This window comes from Amia ocellicauda, chromosome 1, assembly GCF_036373705.1.
Source record: "Amia ocellicauda isolate fAmiCal2 chromosome 1, fAmiCal2.hap1, whole genome shotgun sequence".
Classification (NCBI taxonomy): domain Eukaryota; kingdom Metazoa; phylum Chordata; class Actinopteri; order Amiiformes; family Amiidae; genus Amia; species Amia ocellicauda.
The window spans coordinates 23,582,392-23,602,209 of NC_089850.1; the positions used below are offsets into that span (position 1 = coordinate 23,582,392).

The 19,818-nt window shown below is 44.3% G+C and overlaps 1 protein-coding gene across 1 annotated transcript; it reads right to left on the minus strand.

Annotated features, from left to right (window-relative positions):
* Window positions 1–7,007: 7,007 nt before the first annotated feature.
* LOC136758803 (trace amine-associated receptor 13c-like) lies at window positions 7,008–8,033 on the minus strand. Its single transcript, XM_066713483.1, has one exon. It carries the CDS (start codon window positions 8,031–8,033, stop codon window positions 7,008–7,010), a length of 1,026 nt encoding a protein of 341 aa, XP_066569580.1.
* Between the last annotated feature and the right edge of the window lie 11,785 nt (window positions 8,034–19,818).

Consider the following 19,818-nt stretch of genomic DNA (forward strand, 5'->3'; position numbering starts at 1 on the left):
CTTTCTCCCTCAGCTACGCCCGCTCCTGATCGGCACCTTGCCAGTTATCATTTCAGGTGATTTCAACTGTGCTCTGAGGGATGTAGACCGGAGTAAGCCCCGCAACGATAGATCCAGCAGGGACCTCGCTGCGTTCGTGGAGGACTTTGAACTCTGCGACGCAGGTTGGGACCTGGTCCCCTTGTTCACCTGGGTGAGTTCTTCTGGCTCCTCCTTCTCCAGGATAGATCTCGTCCTCCTCAGTAAGCCACTGGTGAGGACCGCCATGTCTTCGGAGGCGGTCTTCTTTTCAGACCACAGGCTCCTGACGACAGAGGTGCTCATTCCGAGCACACGGGAGTCGGGGCCTGGGGTCTGGAAGCTCAACACCTCTCTGCTCGATGACCCTCGTGTGATTAAGACCTTTAGCAGACGCCTCGAGGAGTGGAGGACCCTGAAGGACCTTTTTGATTCTCCCATAGAGTGGTGGGAGATGGTGAAGAAAAGAACCAAGGGCTACTTCATTCAGCTGGGGAAACGGAAAGCTCGCGAGAGGCGGGCGAGATATTCCCATCTAAACGCCCGCCTCCAGCGCCTGAGTCTTTTACAGCTCAGAGGCTTCGACCTAGCTGAGGAGGTGGCCCGGGTCAAACTGAGTCTCTCCGCCCTCTATCGGGAGGAGCAAGAGAAGATCAAGGTCCTTTCCAGGGTCCGCATCATGGAGGACGATGAGAAATGCAGCCGCTTCTTCTTCAAGAAAACGAAGGAGAGGCGGCCTGCAATGTCCTCCATGATCGACTCCTCGGGGCAAGAGGTGGAGGGCAGAGAGGCTGTTGAGACAGTGGTGCGGGATTTCTACAGGGAGTTGTACGACCAGAAGGTGGTGGATCAAAATCTGATCCATCACTTTCTGTCCCTGTTGGAGTCCCGCAATGAGGGGGACGAGGAGGAGGAGGAGGATCCAGAGATCACCACCACTGAACTCTCCCAGGTGATAAAGAGTCTTAACTCTGGAAGGACACCGGGTCCCGACGGGATCCCTGCTGAGTTCTATAAGATCTTTTGGGAGGTGCTTAAGGAAGATCTGGGCCAGGTCTTGGGGTCGATGTACAGAGAGGGCAGATTGGCCCCTTCGATGAAGAATAGTATCCTCTCCCTTCTTCACAAGAAGGGAGACCCAAAAGATCTGAGGAACTGGCGGCCAGTCAGCCTCCTGTGCACCGACTACAAGATACTGGCCAAAGCACTGACGCTCCGGCTGCAGCGGCCACTCCCTCAAGTCGTGGGTTCCGACCAGGTCTGTGGTGCCCGGGGGAGATCGGCGGCCGACAACGCCATGCTGCTCAGGGATGTCGTGGCCTATTCGAACGAGAGAGGGCTTCCCCTGGTCCTAATCAGCTTGGACCAGGAGAAAGCCTTCGACAGAGTGGGCCACGAATACCTGCAGCTTGTCATGGAGAGGATGGGTCTCGCTCTTGGCCTGAGGAAGTGGGTCAAGATCATCTACAGCGGCCTAAGCAGCAGGGTCCTTGTGAACCGCCACCTGACCGAACCATTTCCGGTCAGGTCGGGGGTCCGGCAGGGTTGTCCCCTGTCGGCCCTGCTGTACGTCCTCTGCTTGGAGCCGTTCATGCAGGCGATCCGCCGGGACGTCCGGGTGACAGGTTTCCATCTCCCGGGTTCCGGCGGAGAGCAACTGAAGGCCCTGGCCTATATGGACGACGTGGCCGTGGTCTGCACGGACGCTCCGTCCGTGGCCAGGGTCGAGGAACTGCTGGACGGCTTCTGCAGGGCGACGGGGGCCGCTGTGAACAAGGCCAAGAGCGAGGTCTACCTCTCCAGGGCATGGCCTGTCGGCCGGGGCCCGCCGACCGTGTTCCCTGTGAAGCCGTCTATCAAGGTTCTGGGGATCACGATCGACGGGACCAACACGGGCACCCGGAGCTGGGAGGAGGCCATAGCAAAGGTCCAAAGGAAGATCCACGGCTGGAGCACAAGGACCTTGACGATGGCTGGTAAGGTGCTGGTCGTAAAGGCCATCCTCTTCCCGATACTCCTCTACGTAGGAATGATCTTCCCCCCAGACAAGGTCATCGCAAAACTAGTGACCCGAATTATATTTCGGTTTGTCTGGGGGAGCAAAATGGAGAGGCTGAAAAGAGTGCAGATGGTGAAGGGTACCCTGGATGGAGGCAGGGGGGTCCCGGACGTTGTGCGGCTGATAAAGGCGCAGGGGCTGGCCTATGTGGTCAAGAACATCCAGGCTGCTGGCAAGAAAGTGAGTTTCATGAACCGCTTTTATTTTGCCAGCAGCCTGAGACCATTCGGCCTCTGCGCCATGGATAACACCAGGCCGCACTCGTGGGATCCCCCGCCGTTCTACAGGGCGCTCCGAGCCTTTGCGCTCGAAGTAGGCCTCCATAAAGTCGTGCTGGCCTCCTGGGATTATAAGACCATCTGTAGTCAGATGAGATCTGCCCAGGAGACCAGCCGGATAGAAGATTTCCCTCCCGAAACCTGCCGGTTTATCTGGGCTAACGCTACGCACGTTTGCCTCACGAATACGCAGAAAGATGTCTCCTGGATGGCTGTGAGTCGGTGTCTCCCCACCCGAGTGTTCATGCACAGAAGGGGCATAGCTCCTTATGACACCTGCCCCTATAAGGGTTGCCTGGGGAAGGAGACGGAGGCTCACATCTTTAGTGAGTGCCCCTCCGCCCACAGGGTCTGGCTCCTGTTTTCTCCGTTCCTCCACAGGTTTGCCGTTCCTGCGCGGGCGACCGCCCAGCAGATCTTGTACGGTCCGGCCAAGGGAATTTCTTCATCTACCCTGAGGTGCTGGTGGCGTGTCGTCTGCGCAGTGAAGCAGGCACTGTGGGAGGGACGGAACATCTGTTTGTTCAATAAGCAGGAGCTGGACCCGATCGTCATCGCGCGGAGGGGCATGGTGTTTGTAAAAGACTATGTCAATCTGGAGGTCCATCAGAGGGGCAAGGAGGAAGCCTATAAGAACTGGCGCATACAAGATCTGGGGGAGCTCAGGATCCCATGATGGGACCCACCTCCGGGGACGGTCAGTTCCCCCTGCTGGAGCCCGAGTCCAAGATCTTTTAAAGATTTTACGAATGATTGTTTTTAAAAAGATTTTAAATAACGAATCTTAATTGTTTTTAAAGATTTAGTTGTTTTTAAATCACATTGTTCAGGGTTTTTGGTATAGTTTTGTTATATTTTGTTGTCAAATACATTGACCGTTTTGGGTTTAATTTAAAATGCATTGGACCTTTTTTGTTTGTTTTTTATTTTTACTTTTTAATTGTTTCTTTATTTTGTTCAATGCATTTTCAGTTATTTTCAATGTATTTGACCCTTTCGTTGGTGTGCAGTTTTTGCTTTTATCACGTTTGTTTTGTTGATTTGAGCACGTTTATTTTAAAGTTAATTGTTTTAGTTTTTGTTAAAATCACAAAGATTTTAAAATTTTTTAAGTGATTTTAAGGATTGATTTTAAAGATTTTAATCACAAGCATTAAAAAAAATATTGAATTGTTATTATTTTAAGAAATGTAAAATACTTAACCTAATAAACAGTATTCCATTAGGAATCCGGTATTGGCTGCAGTTGAGCCCCAGTAGCCTATGGGCTCTAGCTCCTGCCTTTCCTCTCCCAGTCTGCCCCTGTTAAGTACACCCTGATGGAGCTATTTGAACCGTGTCTTCCCTTCCACCAGACTATGCCTTCCAGTCGAGCACCCACGCAAGCTGCTCCTGGACTTATTGACAGCCCTTGTGTTCCCAGGGTCTGTCATGCGGCCTACAGGCACGTTGCCTTACGAGGCCGCCCTGTATATAGTTAATTAATTATGCATTGTTTTGCGGTGATGCATGTGTCTGGCCTGTACCCTGCTCTGTATATATATATAATACAGCAGGACTGTGGCTCCGTCTGATCTCTGCAGCGTGGAGCTCACTGCCGCTTTTCCCAGCTGTTGGTTCGGACTGCCCTCATCCTGAGATGGGGCAGACAGACTCCCCTCGGACTCCAACGGCACCGTGTGAGCCGGTGGTGGAGTGTCATGGTGTGGGAGGGGCGGCACCTGTTGCGTTGCCTGTGCTGCCTGCACGGCCAGGAGAGCATAGATTTGGTTCATCCTTAAGGCAAGGATAGGCTCATCATGATCCCTGTCCACAGATACTGTTTTTATTGGAGAAGTATTTTACATTTCAAAAATAAAAACATACAAAATTTTAATACTTATGATAAAAAAATGTTTTAAAACAATTCTAAAATCACTTAAAACGTTTTTAAATCTAAACGTGATTTAAATTAAACCAAAAAATACAAGAACTCAAAATACTTGTGCAATAAATCATTCAGAAAAGATGAGTTTACAAGGCAAAGTACCAAACCAACAAAAAAGGTCAAATGCATTGAAATTAACTGAAAATGCACCAGATAAATCAAAAAACAAATAAAGCAATACAATTAAAACAAAAACAAAACAATCTGATGCATTTAAAATTGCATCATTTGACAAAGGAACAGAACAAAAACAACCAAAAAACCAAAGCAAAACAAGTGCATTTAAAATCAAAACATTCTTTAAAAGCAATTAAAAATTCTTTTTAAATTCATTTTTAAGAGCAATTATATCAATAAAAGGTTAAAAGATCTTAGACTCGGGCTCCAGCAGGGGGAGATGGCCGTCCCTGGAGGTGGGGTCCCATCACGGGATCCTGAGCTCCCCCAGATCTTGGAGATGCCAGTTCTTGAAGGCTTCATCCTTGCCCCTCTGATGGACCTCCAGATTGACATAGTCCCTGACTAGGACCATGCCCCTCCGCACGATGACAACTGGGTCCAGCTCCTGCTTGTTAAACAAGCAGATGTTCCGTCCCTCCCACAGGACCTGTTTCATTGCGCAGACGACACGCCACCAGCACTTCAAGGTAAGAGATGACAGTCCCTTGGCTGGTCCATAAAGGATCTGCTGGTCGCCCGCACAGGAACGGCAAACCTGCGGAGGAACGGAGAAAACAGGAGCCAGACCCTGCAAGTGGAGGGGCAATCCCTAAAGACATGAACCTCTGTCTCCCTTCCCAGGTAACCTTTGTAGGGGCAGGTGTCAAAAAGGGTCAGGCCCCTTCTATGCATGAACACTCTGGTGGGAAGACACCGACTCACGGCCATCCAGGAGACATCTTTCTGTGTGTTTGTGAGGCAAACATGTGTAGCGTTAGCCCAGATAAACCGGCAGGTTTCGGGAGGGAAATCTTCTATCGCGACTTTATGGAGGCCTACTTCGAGCGCAAAGGCTCGGAGCACCCTGTCCACAGAGCCTGACCTCGGTCATGTGCACGCATGGGGGAGCATGCGGCATTAGCGGCGTGTACCGCGGGCATAGCAGGAAGGAGGGGCATGGCTGACTCGGTGGGGGGGAGCTGCCGTGGCAGGTGCAGTAGCGGCCAGTGAATTATACTGAGTTATTTATAGAAACCTTAAGGGAATAAGCAATGCTGAGTAATAAGAATATAAATTAACTGAATCTTATAAACTGCAGAATATGAGTATCAATCAACTAAATTCCGTAGAACTTCAGTAGTAGAGGTGTATGTAATTTGCATTTAATGAATGTATTAATTTCATACAAAACAGTATATGTAAAAATACGATTTTGTCTTGTAAGAACTAGTTGACTAGATTAGAACTAGACTAATTGGCTGTGTTCTAAACCTGCAAAATCAGTAGTCAACTAGTCCTCTATTAGGAACATTAATGTTGCACTAAATACCACCTTGTATGTCATATGTAACTGACAAAAAAACATATATTTTGAATTTCTTCCATTTGCCAGAGGGCTTTAATACCTAATACATTTTACATGAGAATATGTATTAACAGAATGTAAACAAGTTTCTGTTAAATTATAAATACTGGAACCAATTGCATTTTTCCAGTAGACACCAAATGCTACTGTTAGCACCCCTTTTAACATTATGTTCTGCATATTTACCAGGTGATAACTACCGTATAAGCCCATAGTCTATGAGTCCAAGGGCCCAATTCATATAACACTACTGTTGGCCTAGGTAATGGGATCTGCCAATAAATAGCATTTGTATTTAATTGAATGAAATGCATTATTGCATTTCATAAATGCATTGTTTATGTTTATATTCACAATTTCAAGCTTATTGCTTTGATTGCATTATCCACACTTTTACATTGTTAAATGTTTATCACCAATTAGCTGCACTGGCAGCCTGACGAGATGCACCTGTCTGCACGGTGGAGGACAGTTGCCAGTTATTAATTCCACATCCCCATTGATGTATACCTGAATTAAAGGGATAGCAAACAGGTGCCAGCAGACATGAGGAGCCTTCCTTTCCAGTATAGCCTGACCAGAGCATGGTGCAACAGGGAGTTCAGATCAAGCTTTGTAAATATATATTTTATTATATTAGCAAAAACAAGTTTACACTGTCGCAAAACAACAAATAGATTTTATTTCAGCTAGTTGTACAGCAAGTTGTATGAGGCACAGTAAAAGGCACTGTTTCCATGGTCAATTTACAGTTAAACAGATGAGTTTTCTGCACAGCAGGTTACTATCTTATACATGCATTTCAATATGACGAAATAAGAATGTTTGTGAAACTGATCAATATTAACCCTACATGAACTTATGTTTCCCTGTCTCATATTCTTAACCTTCTGATTTCTAAGTTCAATTTTAGAGATACATTGATATATATTATTTTGCTTTGGTATCACCCTGTTATTGTTTGGGAATAATGGATACATTAATGCATTGGTATAATGTTGAATATATTTTTATGATGTTGACTATGTTGTAAAAATAAATTACCTATTCAAATGACCAAAAAGTACCAATTCAAAGTTAAGCATTTCACTCCTTAAAATTTTAAAGGACATTGATAAATACAATATACATTTTCAATATTCTTTCAAAATCCAACCATTCTTATGAAATGTAAATGAAAATAAATGTAGTATTTTATACCTAAAATAATTTTTTGCTTGAAGAATTTGAGCTAAATATTTTGAAGGTAATGATAAGCTGAAGTGATTTCTGAAACCACGGATAAAAAAATGCATAGATTAATGGATTTAAAGTTGAATTAAAGTAACCTAGCCAGAGAAACACTTCAAACAGAATTTCAGGGGTTGAAAAGTTTGTATAGGGATCAATAATGGAGTTAACAAACAAAGGCATCCAACAAAGAATGAAAATGCCCACAACAATACCCAATGTTTTTGCTGCTTTTCTTTCTGAATTCTGAGACCGTCTTTCCTGATTTGTTTCACTGAAATAAATTTGGTCTGTAATTGCAATTTTTCTAACTTGCTTCCTAGCTGCCAAAAATATTTTTGTGTACAAACCCACCATAATAGAACAGGGCAAAAAAAATGCAATCAAGGGGTCCAGTGCCCCCCAAAATGCATTAAACAAAAGTATACAACTTCCTAAGCAATATATAGATGACACATATTCATCCAACCCCTCTACATTGGCTCTGGAATAAAGTAGCCCATATGTGTATAGTGCTGCTAAACCCCAACTTACAGCAATCATCAGCCATACAGTAGGGATTGTTACTTTTGAAACATAATGCAGTGGATTGCACACAGCCTGATAACGATCTACGGAAATCAATATCAAATGGAAAATTGAAACTGAAGTCAGAAACATATCAAAACTGGAGTGCAGAAGGCAGAACATGTCTCCAAAATACCAACAAGTTTCAACAGATCTGATCATGCTGAAAGGCATGACACTAATCCCCAAAAGGAAGTCTGCAACAGCTAGTGACAGTACAAGCATGTTTGTTGGTGTATGGAGCTGTTTAAAATGTGCTATGGAAATAATAACGACCATATTTCCAAGTATTGTGACCAGCATTCCAACCACAAACAACATGTACAATGCAATATAAGTTGCTAGGGAGTGAACTTCCTTTAGACAGGATCCATTAACTGGATAGCAAAAGTGCTCCTCGTTGAGATCTTGATGTGTAGAAACATCCATTGTTTTTTGTTGGTCTTCTCCCAATAACAAATCCAAAGGAGAAATGTTTAGAGAAGTAATACTTTGCTTACCAGTACTGAATAATAATTAATACATTTGTTCTATATTCGAGTCTTTTAGGTGGATTCCTTTTGCCATTCTTTCCTCATGCAGCAACAAATACATTGCACAAAGAAAGGGGCTGATTATTTATAGGCACTCTGTTCATAAGGTACTTCCCCTAAGGGAAAATCAGTGTTTTGTCATGTCAGGTGTTAAGTAAAGCAGTAAAAGCTTCATGAGAACTTATTTGTATCACTCATCTTCAACAACTTGTTATTATGAAAGACAAGAGAGGTCTTGACATAAAAATAGTAGTATTTATACATACAAAATGTGTCCTGTGTAGTGTATAAATAGCCATAAACATGGAAAGCTTTATGTTTTTCAGTTTATTAAACATTGATTCAGCCTGGTGGAAACAGTAAAGAGGGGAGTGTATAAACATTGCACTGCCACTTCATAGAAACCAATGGATGGCTTCAGAAAAGATGTACCTAATGTATCCTAAAAAGTTACAGTTAACATGTTCCAGGCAATTAATAATCCAAATAGTCCAAAACTTATATTTGCAGGTCGACATATGTGTACATCATTAAAAACAGCTTTTAAAAGCTCCTGTATGATTGTATTTGACAGACATTAGATTTCTGGGGCAACTGAACTCTAATGCGTCTTGCCCACCTGGAGTGGGGAGGTCCTCTGCCCCGTCTGTCTGGACACCAACAGCGGGCGCAATTTGGCCGCAACTTCCGGGTCCACTACGGCACGCCCAGAGGTCCACCGCTCCACTGGGCCCTGCTGCAATTGTCGCCGCGCCCGAAGGTCTCCCACTCCGGCAAGTGAGAGGGGGCCTCAGGGGTTCTGGATCTCACGCGGACTTAGAGCTTGAGGCGGAGCTCACGGAGGAGGAGCTGGACACCCCTCCTGCTCCGATGGGACAGGACCAGGAGTTCTTGGCAGTGATCCTGAGGGCTGTGGAGCCTCTCCTGCTCCCCTACCACTCTGATCCTGCCCCGCCGCACTCCAGGTTCAAGAGGAGTCAGCATTTGCAGCGGCCCACACGGGCCCTCCTGCTGCTTCCTGACCTCCTTGAGGAACTGAGGGCCACCTAGGACCATCCGGCAACAGCCCCCACCCTAGCCAGGAGAGGGGAGGTTTATGCCAGGACCCAGGGCACGGCAGAAGCGGGCTTGGTGGAATTTCCTCGAGTGAATTCCACCATTGCCGCGCTCGTCTCCCTGCCTCCGACAGGCAGTGTCACGTCACGGAGACACTGCTCTGGAGGGCTTATGAGGTAGGAGCCCAAGCAGCTTACCTCAGGAACACTGAGAGCCTGCTGGCCCTGTATTTGGCCCAGCTGGCACAGCCCTCGGAGCATAATGGCGCATCACCAGTCCCGCCCCCTATCTCTGAGATAGCGGCTGACCAGCATGTCACAGTAATGCACCAGGGTGCAAGGGCAACTGGGTAATCCCTGGCAGCCATTGTGGCAGTGTGCCGCCAGCTCTGGCTGTCCCAGGCATGACGGGTTCCTGAGGCGGACAGGACTCGCCTCATGGACGACCCTATCTTGGCGGGCTTCACCTTTGGCCCCTCTGTGGAGGAGACGCTAACACTCACCCTCCAAGAGAGGGAGCAGTCCCAGGTTTACTCCGTTGCACCCCAGACCTAGCAGCGCAGGCAGTCTGTGGCAGCTCGCCAACAGGGAGGCCCCCCCGACCAGGGCTCAAAGCCACAGCCCAGGCCACAGCCCCGCCCACCTGCCGATCTCCGCCAGGCTACTCCCTATAATTTCAAACATGTCCACCCCCCTTCCAGGGCATGGTGTGGATGTGATTGAGGGACCCGTTGCAGTGTGTGGCGCTTCGCATCAAAATCGCTGCTCTCCTGCAGAAGCGAGCAATCTGCGCCCCCGCTGGGGGCAGAACGAGGGATTTCATTCCCCATACTTAATTGTGTCCAAGAAAGATGGCGGTTTCCACCCCATCTTGGATCCGAGGCGCCTGAACCACCACCTCAAGGTGTTGCGCTTCAGGATGCTCAACCTGCGCACCATGTCCCAACTGGCAACTGGTTCACCAAAAATGCGTACTTTCACATCCCCATTGCGCAGGCACATAGGAAGTTTCTCCGCTTCGCCTTTGAGGGCCGAGCATTCAAGTTTGCTGTTCTCCCATTCGGCCTGTCGCTAGCCCCACACATTTTTTCCAAGTGCATGGACATCGTGTTAGCCCATCGTGTGCCCCTTTTGTGGGAGATGGCTCCAGGGTCACGCTACGGCCTAACCCTGCATTCCTCCAGAAAGTGCTGTCTCAACAGGCCTATTAAGTTGATGGCTTTTCATCCTCCTCCCTTCACTTCATAGCAAGAGAGTCGGCTTCACCTGCTTTGCCCTGTGTAGCATACACCCAACATAACGCTACACCTGTGTGGGCCCTCCAGGGCTATTTGGAAGGCACTAAGGACATTCAGCGCTCAGACCAGTTGTTTGTGTCTTATGGAGCGCGGACACACGGCCAGGTGCTTTCAAAGCAGTGCCTCTTGCATTTGATTGTAGACACCATTACCATGGTCTACGAGTCCACCGTGTAGCGTTATGTTGGGTGTATTTTGATAAGAGCATTTTAGCTCTGAGCTGAAGCACTGATCTAAAGAAGACCTCTCCCCCCCAAAGTTATCAGATTTCCTTAACTCATCAGCTTGGAACTGGTTTACATCAAAGTGACAGTTTTGGGGAGGATGGCACCGAGAATAGGCCAAATAGTTTGGAATCCTGCTATGAGATGTCTGGAGAAAGGGGCCTGTAGGTGATAAAAACTCTTTGAAATGGACGAGAGCCGAAATCCCGACATAGAGCTACGAACCCGGGCCAACCGGCATTTCCAAAAGATGGCATGGATTGACATCAGTCATAAATCAAGCCCCCCTCCAATAGGACACTGGGGGCTGAAACCGAAATCCAATCTCAAAAACTCAAGAACCAAAAACCTATTGATCTGACAGACTATAAAGAACAGCGCACAGTCTCTTTCTCTCTCTCTCACCTGAACCAGAAACTCGCTGCCACAGCTCAACCTGTAGCTCTGTTGCCAGAACCAGAACCAGAAACCAACTAAGTCTTTGCCGGCAACAGAAGAGTTAAACTGGGAGAAGGAGATTGAGCCGTACGAAGAATTCTTTTAAAGGACTTTATTAAGTAAAGAACTTTACAGACTGCGCATGCCCGCCTGTGTCCACCTGATCAGTGGAGTTTTACAGCTGGACAATTGACTAAGTCGACTGAATACGAAAGTGTCAGTCATTTAAATAGCTATTTGAGTCTTAAGAAACTTGACCCTTGGAACGAACAGGGCCCTGCTTTCCTCAAAGACTTTGTCTTCAAGTAACTATGGTGGAACCCTGCTTACAAAGAAGATTTTGTGCACAACCTTGGAGCCTTCAAACCAGTGGAAAATCTGTTTGGAAAAGACTCTACATTCGCGAAACCCCAACTTCCAGGTGCATCGACTGAGTGGAAGTTCTTGGACAAAGCCGAACCGGACTGACTTTGTTCCAAACCACACGCACCTCGTGCCGTGTGCTGTTATCTGAGCCCGAAGGCAGAGAGCCCTCTCTGCGACGAAGTTCAGATAAGTTTAACAGTTTGGAGTTTGTGATTCATGACATTTGAGAAATCAATTAGAAATGTTAATCTGTGATTCATAACTCTAGAATGTGTAATATCATTTAGAGTTCTTAAATATAAATGTGTGTTGCATTAAACTGTTTTGTTGATAATTTTAGAAATAAAATCTGTCAACGCTGAGAAATATCTTCTCATTCCTGTTTAACTGTTTAGTCTGAAATTGACACAAGTTAATAGACATTAGATTATTGGTGGCCCTGCCTATCCTTAATCATTGAATAATAATCAGTTAAGGGAAATTGTGGTAACAAGTAATGATAGGATCTTTCTCGGCACCTAAATGTAAATGAGACTGATATATATATAACGAGAAGTTACCTGACATAAATACTAACCTGCGTAGTTATTTAATGTCCGACTAACAATACTAATGAGAGACTCACCTTCGTCTTACTAACCGGTATTGTAGTCAATGTGTTTATAACCTTTTTTGTTTAACGATTTGTGTGTTATCATATGCGATCCCATGGTCTTTGATTTGGTCACGGAAGTGATTTGTCTTTGATTTGTTGATCTACAGTTTGATTTTAATTAGTTTTTCCCTTTTGTATAATTAGTGTAGTGCTATATTTAGTCTTTGTTTTTGAATACATTTGACAATGTATATCTTTGGAATTGGTGTCTGCGTCCAATTATTACAGAAATTGAGTTCTACAAGATTCCAGGATTCGTGATAAGGTGATACTATAAATTCACTTCTTTAATTGAAATTTATAAGTGTACCTTACGCTACAACCGGGACCCCGGTGCCTGAACACCTGGTGGCCACTCGACTCGAGGCGTTGCCACATCGTGGGCCCTTTTTCAAGACACTGCCCCCTTGGCAGACATTTATGCAGCTGCAGCTTGGGCCTGGCCGCTTACATTTGCCCGGTTCTACAGGTTGGACGTGACGGGACTGGTCCCTTCCATTGGGAACCCGGTGTTGGCTGCAGTTGAGCCCCAGTAGGGCTCTGGCTCCTGCCTTTCCTCTCCCAGTCGGCCCCTGTTAAGTGCATCCTGAGGGAGCTAGTGAACCGTGTCTTTCCTTCCACCAGGCTATGGCTTCCAGTTGAGCACCCACACGAGCTGCTCCTGGACTTGCTGACAGCCCTGTCAATGTGTTCCCAGGGTCTGTCATATAGCCTCCAGGTACATTGCCTTACGAGGGTGCCCTGTATATAGTTCGTTCATTATGCATTATGTTGCGGTGGTGCATGTGTCTGGCCTGTACCCCGCTCTGTATATATAATATGTGTTAAACAGCAGGACTGTGGCTCCATTATGGGAAGGTGTAGAATGGAGCTCACTGCCACTGTTCCTAGCTGTTGGCACTCAAGTTTCGTAGCCTCGCTGTGTATATAGTTCCTTGGTCAGCAGGTCTGTGGCCCACTCTGGCTGTGTTACGCCATGAAGCAGGGGACCGCTGCTGTTGTCCTCCAGCAGAGAGCACTTGAGCTTCTCCAGTGCCTTGCTGTGTACATAGTTCATTTATTCACACGGTAAGACCTGTAGTTGACCTGCGCTAGCTGCGCTATTCGGCAGGTGTCAACTGCTCTTGTGTTCCGCATGTGGCGCGTGAGCCTGTTCCTGCGCCCCATGATGTATATAGTTTGTTTGTTATGACACAGTCGAGCTAGTGTGGCCTTGCTCCTAGCTATGCTAGTAGGTCTGGCAGCCATCGCTTCTGTGGTTGTGCAGGAAGTGCATGAAAAGTTTCCTGCACCCTGCAATGTATATAGTTTCATTTGTGATGACATTATAGAGCTGGTTCGGCCTCGCTCTTAGCTGTGTTAGTGGAGCAAGCGGACACCGTTCTGATGTCCCACGTGTGGAGCATGAGCTGGCTCCTGCACCCCATGGTGTATATAGTTCATTTGTACGAAATCTAATTGTCAGCACAATCACTTCCACTCTGTACTGTTTAGTTGAGTTCGATGCTCCTGTGCTGCATGCTGACACCATGAAGTACTTGCTGTCACGCGATATGTACATATTGTATATTGCTGTTCAGCTCGGCTACTCTGTTGACTACCAGGCTATGTTGTGTTTTTCATTGGGTCTGTGGCCCCTTTCCAATGGGATCAGGAGTCCACTGCCATGATAATGTGTGGAGGCTGCACAGGTTGCTTGACTGCCACCGCCAGATATTGAGCAAGTAGATACGGCCTCGCTCCTAGCTGCAGTAGTAGAGCAGCTGGCCTTGCTATTGTTTGCGGAGGCCATAAAAGTTGACACTCTGTAAACCCCGCCTTGTATATGCTGATTCTAGACAGTTCCCGGTAAGAGTGTGACTACGGTCCTCGCTCCTGGGCCCTATGGGGCCCCTGCGGTTACTGTCTGGAGTTGTGTTGCTGAGGCCTCCTAGTGGTCACCTCAGGGCAGGCTCCCTTATCAGCTCACTGCCTCCTCCCTTACTGCAGTTTTGTTATACAGTAACCCCTTTCCCTTGGATAGTGCTTCCAACTTGAAAGATAATGATAGGTTGCGAATGCAAATTAATGAAAAAGAAGCACTGCCCAAGGGTTGCAAGGTCGCGTGGGAGTCCTGCTCCCAGCAAAAGAGGATAAACCTGCACTTACATCGTGTTCTATACAAACAGGAAGTGGGAAGGGACCTGTTCTGAGTGACGGGCGCAGGGGCCAATGGCAGCTTTGATAGAGTGACGTTTCGATCAAGTTCCTATGGCAGTGCGCAGAAACCCCTCCCCCTTGGGCAGTGCATCCTTTTTCAGATAACTGGAGTTGCATACGCAACCTATTGTTTTAGTGAATCAGTTATTTTTGGAAAGTCTTGTCTATAAACACAGGTGTTCATATTTAAGGGACAGATACTGTGCATTTTTAATTGTTCATTTGTTTGTATTGAACAGCATAAGATCTTCCATACTTTATCAATGTTTACTTTTGATTTAAATACTATTAAAATACTGTTAATTTATTTACTTGCAACAAATACTGGACTTTAATTGCTGTATGAAGTGCATAAAGAAATGCAGATTCTACTGCAGAATACAGACTAGACTTGCCTGTTCTGTATCAACTAACCAAAATACTAACATAATAATGTTGGTACAAACTGAAGTATTTAAGAACATTTTTCATGCTGGTAAAGCATATAAAGCATATGTTGTAAGTCGCCCTGGATAAGGGCGTCTGCCAAGAAATAAATAATTTAAAAAAATATATATAATAATAATAATATACAGCTCTAAAATATTTGTTAAATATATGAAGAAAAACAATATAAAAAATGCAGTTTTGAGATTAGCAGTGCTGTAGTCGAGACCACCATATCCAAGTCTGAGTCGAGACCGAGACCGGGACTGTCCAAGTCCGAGTCAAGACCGAGTCCAACGAGTCGAGACCTCGAGACCACAACATTTTAAGACACCTCGGTCTCCCAAGTGTAGGATAGAGGACCTGAGATATCCAGTGGTGGTGGTAGCTTAGGGGGAAGCGGGGCGTCTTCTGCTGGTGGTAGCCGTGCCAACATGGTGTTTAGCATACACTACAGAGTGGCTAGCATCTCTCTAACCTTCCCATTGTTCTAAACCCATCCCCTTCCTGTCTCCTATGGTGTGGTGAAGCTCGCGGAGTGGAGCATCTGGGCGATTGAGATCTGGGGTGGGATTGTCTGGTTCCCTCCATCTGGGGGAACATGCCCTCCTTTCCGGTGAGTGCCTGCAAGGAGGTGGAGAGGAGTAAGCGTACTGCACTCTCACAGGTGAAGCCCTGGAGGAAGAGGATCGCAGTCTGACCTGTTGTCGCAGACAGACCCGTGGGGATAGTCTACGTGGAGCTGAGCCTACAGATGAGCGGCGGGCAGAGCTTACGCTGCGGCGCGTGGCCTCTGTAAAGGCTGTGCAGTGCTCACAGCCCACTTCTCCCCTCAGTGCATTCTTGGTGTGTTTGTCTCCCACAGAGGTCGTGCCCATCGTCCAAGGGCAGCTTGCCCTGGCACCCGGAACACTGGTGAAATGCCCCTTTCGGCCTCATCCCAGACAGTAAGAGATATGTTCCAATATCTTCTTCATCCAGACCTTCTATATATGCAGACAGTTCCTGAGGCAGGAGGACTTCTCCAAACCATTATTATTTTACACCATAGATTCAATATCAAGCAAACAGGTATGGAATGTAGAAAACCAACTAATGCTAAAAAATAACCTAGGTTGTGAATTTATTTGGTTTTGTTTTGTATGCAGTGAATTTACATAAGACACCTTTTACCAAATAAGACTTCTTTATTTAATATGCAATTAATAAAAAAGTAAGTAATATACAGGGACATGGCAATGAAGCATGAGTTAAAAAATGAATTATTTATTGAAGACTCTGTATAGGATGTTGAAGAAAGTGTTTTGTGATAATTATATAATGTTTTATATTAATACTAGCATTAGAAGTAGTTTGTATACAGACTAAGCAGATTAGATTTAGCAGGACAAGTAAAGGGTCAACAAGGTCGATTTGTTAGACTCCTGTCAGTAATGAAAGATTACACAGTGCTGAAATAGCCTACAGATGTCTGCTGAGAATTTGTTTATGACTTAATTGTTTCTCAAGATAGGCAGAAATTGTTTCTGTTAATGAGTGATTGACACTAGCTAAATGACGACCGTGGGATCGCATCTTCCTAGTGCACATCAAAGACAGACATCTGCTTTGGATCCATCACCTCTTCACGGGAGGACAGATCGTAAAACGGACCCAGACCTGTATCTTCTGATTGGATGAACGGCCATAAGATGTTACGTCATTTTTCCTATAAAGTTGTACTCATGTTTGTAAACATTAAGTCTCACTGAAGGAATTATTCCTGACGTGGGGCTTCTGAGCGGCTCGATTAAAGTTCTATTTGCTTTATCTCCACGACTTCTTCACTTATTTCCCACATGGTTCTACAACTTGGCGTCACGAACGAGGATCTGAACTTGCCTCCACTCCCGGGACCAAAATATGGGTGAGTAGCTTTAAAAATGACCACCCTGTATATTTAGATTTGATCTCGGGATTGTGTGAGGCTCTCAGATTGTAATTTAAAGAGAACCTCTGGAGAGGCAGAGGTAAAACAAATAGAAAGGTTGACTGTACAGCGGAGGTTCACAGTAGGGTGAACTCCAGGTAAGACAGATCTGCGGGGAGAGATACCAAGGGAACCTAAAGGTACAATGAGGCCTGCTGAGCACCAGGTTAAGCAAGGAAACCCTTATACGCTGAGACAGTCAGTGGCAGTCAAAGCCAGATGGAACCTGAGGTACATAAAGTCCAGCGATATAGCCCCATCGTTGGCAAAGATAGGATTGGCATAATGGCGTTAAAATACGTGTCTGTATGTGAATTCCTACAAGTTTAAAATGTTAAACTTAAAATGATAAGAGAAGTTTAAAAATGTTAAACTTAAAATGGTAAAGACAAGATAAAAAACCTACAAAGTTTCTATAATTCTTTGTCTGAATAATAAGAATTTAGAGAAGAAATTGATCATAATAGATCAAGAAAACACCAAAGTAGTGTAATTCAAAGATTATTTTAGATCTGATTTTTAATAATAACTATATAATAAATAAATAAATGCTAAGGGCTGTTTGAGACACTGCAGGGTCAACAAAACACGCCACTAATCTAATATCTGAATTATCTTTGGATTTCAATCTGTATGTGCTTTGTGTGTTTATGTATATATATAAACATAATAGTCTGAAGGTTATGTAAGGTAAATGTCTGTTTTGTATGCTTTGTATTTTTAATATTGTGCATAGTCCAGAATAAGACTGAGAAGGGAAGTAACCAATAATTTCAGAATTATATTTACAATTACGCAGTTATTGATGTTTTAACAACAGATTAATGAGAATTTAGACATTTAACTGTATACAGAGTGCATAAAGCATCAGAAATAAGAAATGAATAATGCATTCTATTATAAGAATAATGTTAAAGTAATACAAAATATACACAAAATACATAGATTAATAATAATAATACAGTAAATAAATAGTAATGGTGTCCTCTAAGACTCAGAAGAACAAGAATTTGTTTGTTAAAAATCATATATGGACAAACTCTGTAAAGTCAAATTAAAGGAAAACTAAAGGCTGGAATCCACAGGAGCAGCACTCTGGTGCAGCCCTGAGTGACAGCCTGATGTAAAATCCATAGCAGGAGAATGTAAACAGTATAATGACATATTATAGTCTTATTTTAGAAAATATTTGGTTATTGGTGCATAGCATAAAATACCTGAAATAAAAGTTAAAATTAGACCTTGGATTTAAGATTCTAAGAGTGAATTAGTCAAAGGGTAAGAATTTTAAGGATACTATAGAAATATAAATTATGAGCATTGAATAAGTGACCTAAAATTAGTATTGCATAATTTTGAAGGAGAAAATAAAACATAAAAATACTATTAGAATGAGTTTTACGAACCAGAAATAAAAAATTAAATGTTGAAAATTGAATTAGAGCTAATTTTTGAAATGGGAATCTGAGGAAACAGTGAAATTTGGTGAAGATATGAATACATAGATAACCAGATACTCCAGGAAATTAAAGGTGTGGTCATTTGGTAGCTGTGAGTTCCACAATGAAGAGTTTTTGAAATCCCCAGATATAAGATCCCTAAATACAAGGTATAGGTAAGAAATTAACTATTGATCAGTTCAATCTGGCTTTGGGAATAGTTCTTCTGAACCTGTACCGGTGTAGACTGGACTTCAATAGGAGGAAGTTGACACAATAAGGACATATATGAGCTGCACAGGCAGACAGTCTTAGTGCCCACGCAGGCTCTTCATTGGTGAAATCATTGACTGAACACATTTAAAAAAAATTAGTTTTCCTGAGGTATCTGGGAATCATTATTGAAATCAATTAAAATGCTTATTTTCTAAAAAATATATTTTATTAGGAAAATATCTTAATTTATTAACTCAAATAATGGAGCAAAATATGTGTATAAATAGTAATGATACATGTCAATAAATATAACTTGAATTGTCTAGTAAGAAATTAGGAAAAGGAGAAAGAACAGCTGTTAGGATACAGAGTGATGTTTTCAGAGGGTCTGAGCGATGTTGATGAAGGTTTGAGGAAGTTGACAAGGGGTTTAAAAGTTGATGAGGCTTGGGAAGCTGTAAAAAGGGAGTTTGGTATGTGTGAAAGAAATGTGCTGCCACTTTCAGCACAAGAGTTTTGATGGCGATTGAATGGAATATGAGGGAAAATAAGGAAGTTACTTAAGGTATAACTTAATGTAAAATAAATAAATAATTGAATGAGATATAGTTTAAAATCTAAAGTCTTGAAACTGAATGGAAATACTGCTTCACAAACAGAAATACCCTATTAATCAGGAAGGGATTCACCCCCCCCAAACAAACAAACAAAAAAAACTAAAAAAAAGGGGGGGGGGGTTGGGGCAGTGAAAGTGTCTGTGAGGTCAGCTCCCCACTGAGAGAGATAAGAGAGCTGCCTTGTAACTAAATACAGATGTACTACTACAAACCAAGCAACATTGTCAACCGACAGTAATGTCCTGGGAAATCAAGAATAGTTACATTACTAATGCTAATAATACTGATGTTGATATAGATGAATAGGAAAATAACTACTATTATCTGTCTTCACAGGAACCAGCAACAATGAATTTCCCTCACATTTAGTCCACAGGTTCCCTACTCACATGCCATGACACATCAGTGCATAGTCTCCCCTCTCACACTGGCCTCCACTCTAAGTGCTGCGGCCCATAATCCGTCCTCATGGCCACTGATGCCAGTGTGTGTGTACGGACAGGAGGGAGGGGGATGGTGGAAGCATACGATGCTTACCATAATATTGTGAAAGTGATAAACTAACTAACTCTGCTGATTCCAATTGACAACAGGAGGGTGGCGATGTCCAGGAATAGGTGGACAGATTATTAACAATTCATTTCTGATTGATTTCAGGTGCTGAATATAACATAATTTTATCTTTCAGGAAAAGTTGGAGAAAGGCCTGAAGAAACAATATGGAAATAGATTGAAAAGAAACATGAATAGTCATACAACTCCAACCTCTTTTAAATCTA

Excerpts from the sequence above, each read along its gene's own strand:
- LOC136758803 (XM_066713483.1), bottom strand. The coding sequence starts at position 8,033 with ATGGATGTTTCTACACATCAAGATCTCAACGAGGAGCACTTTTGCTAT.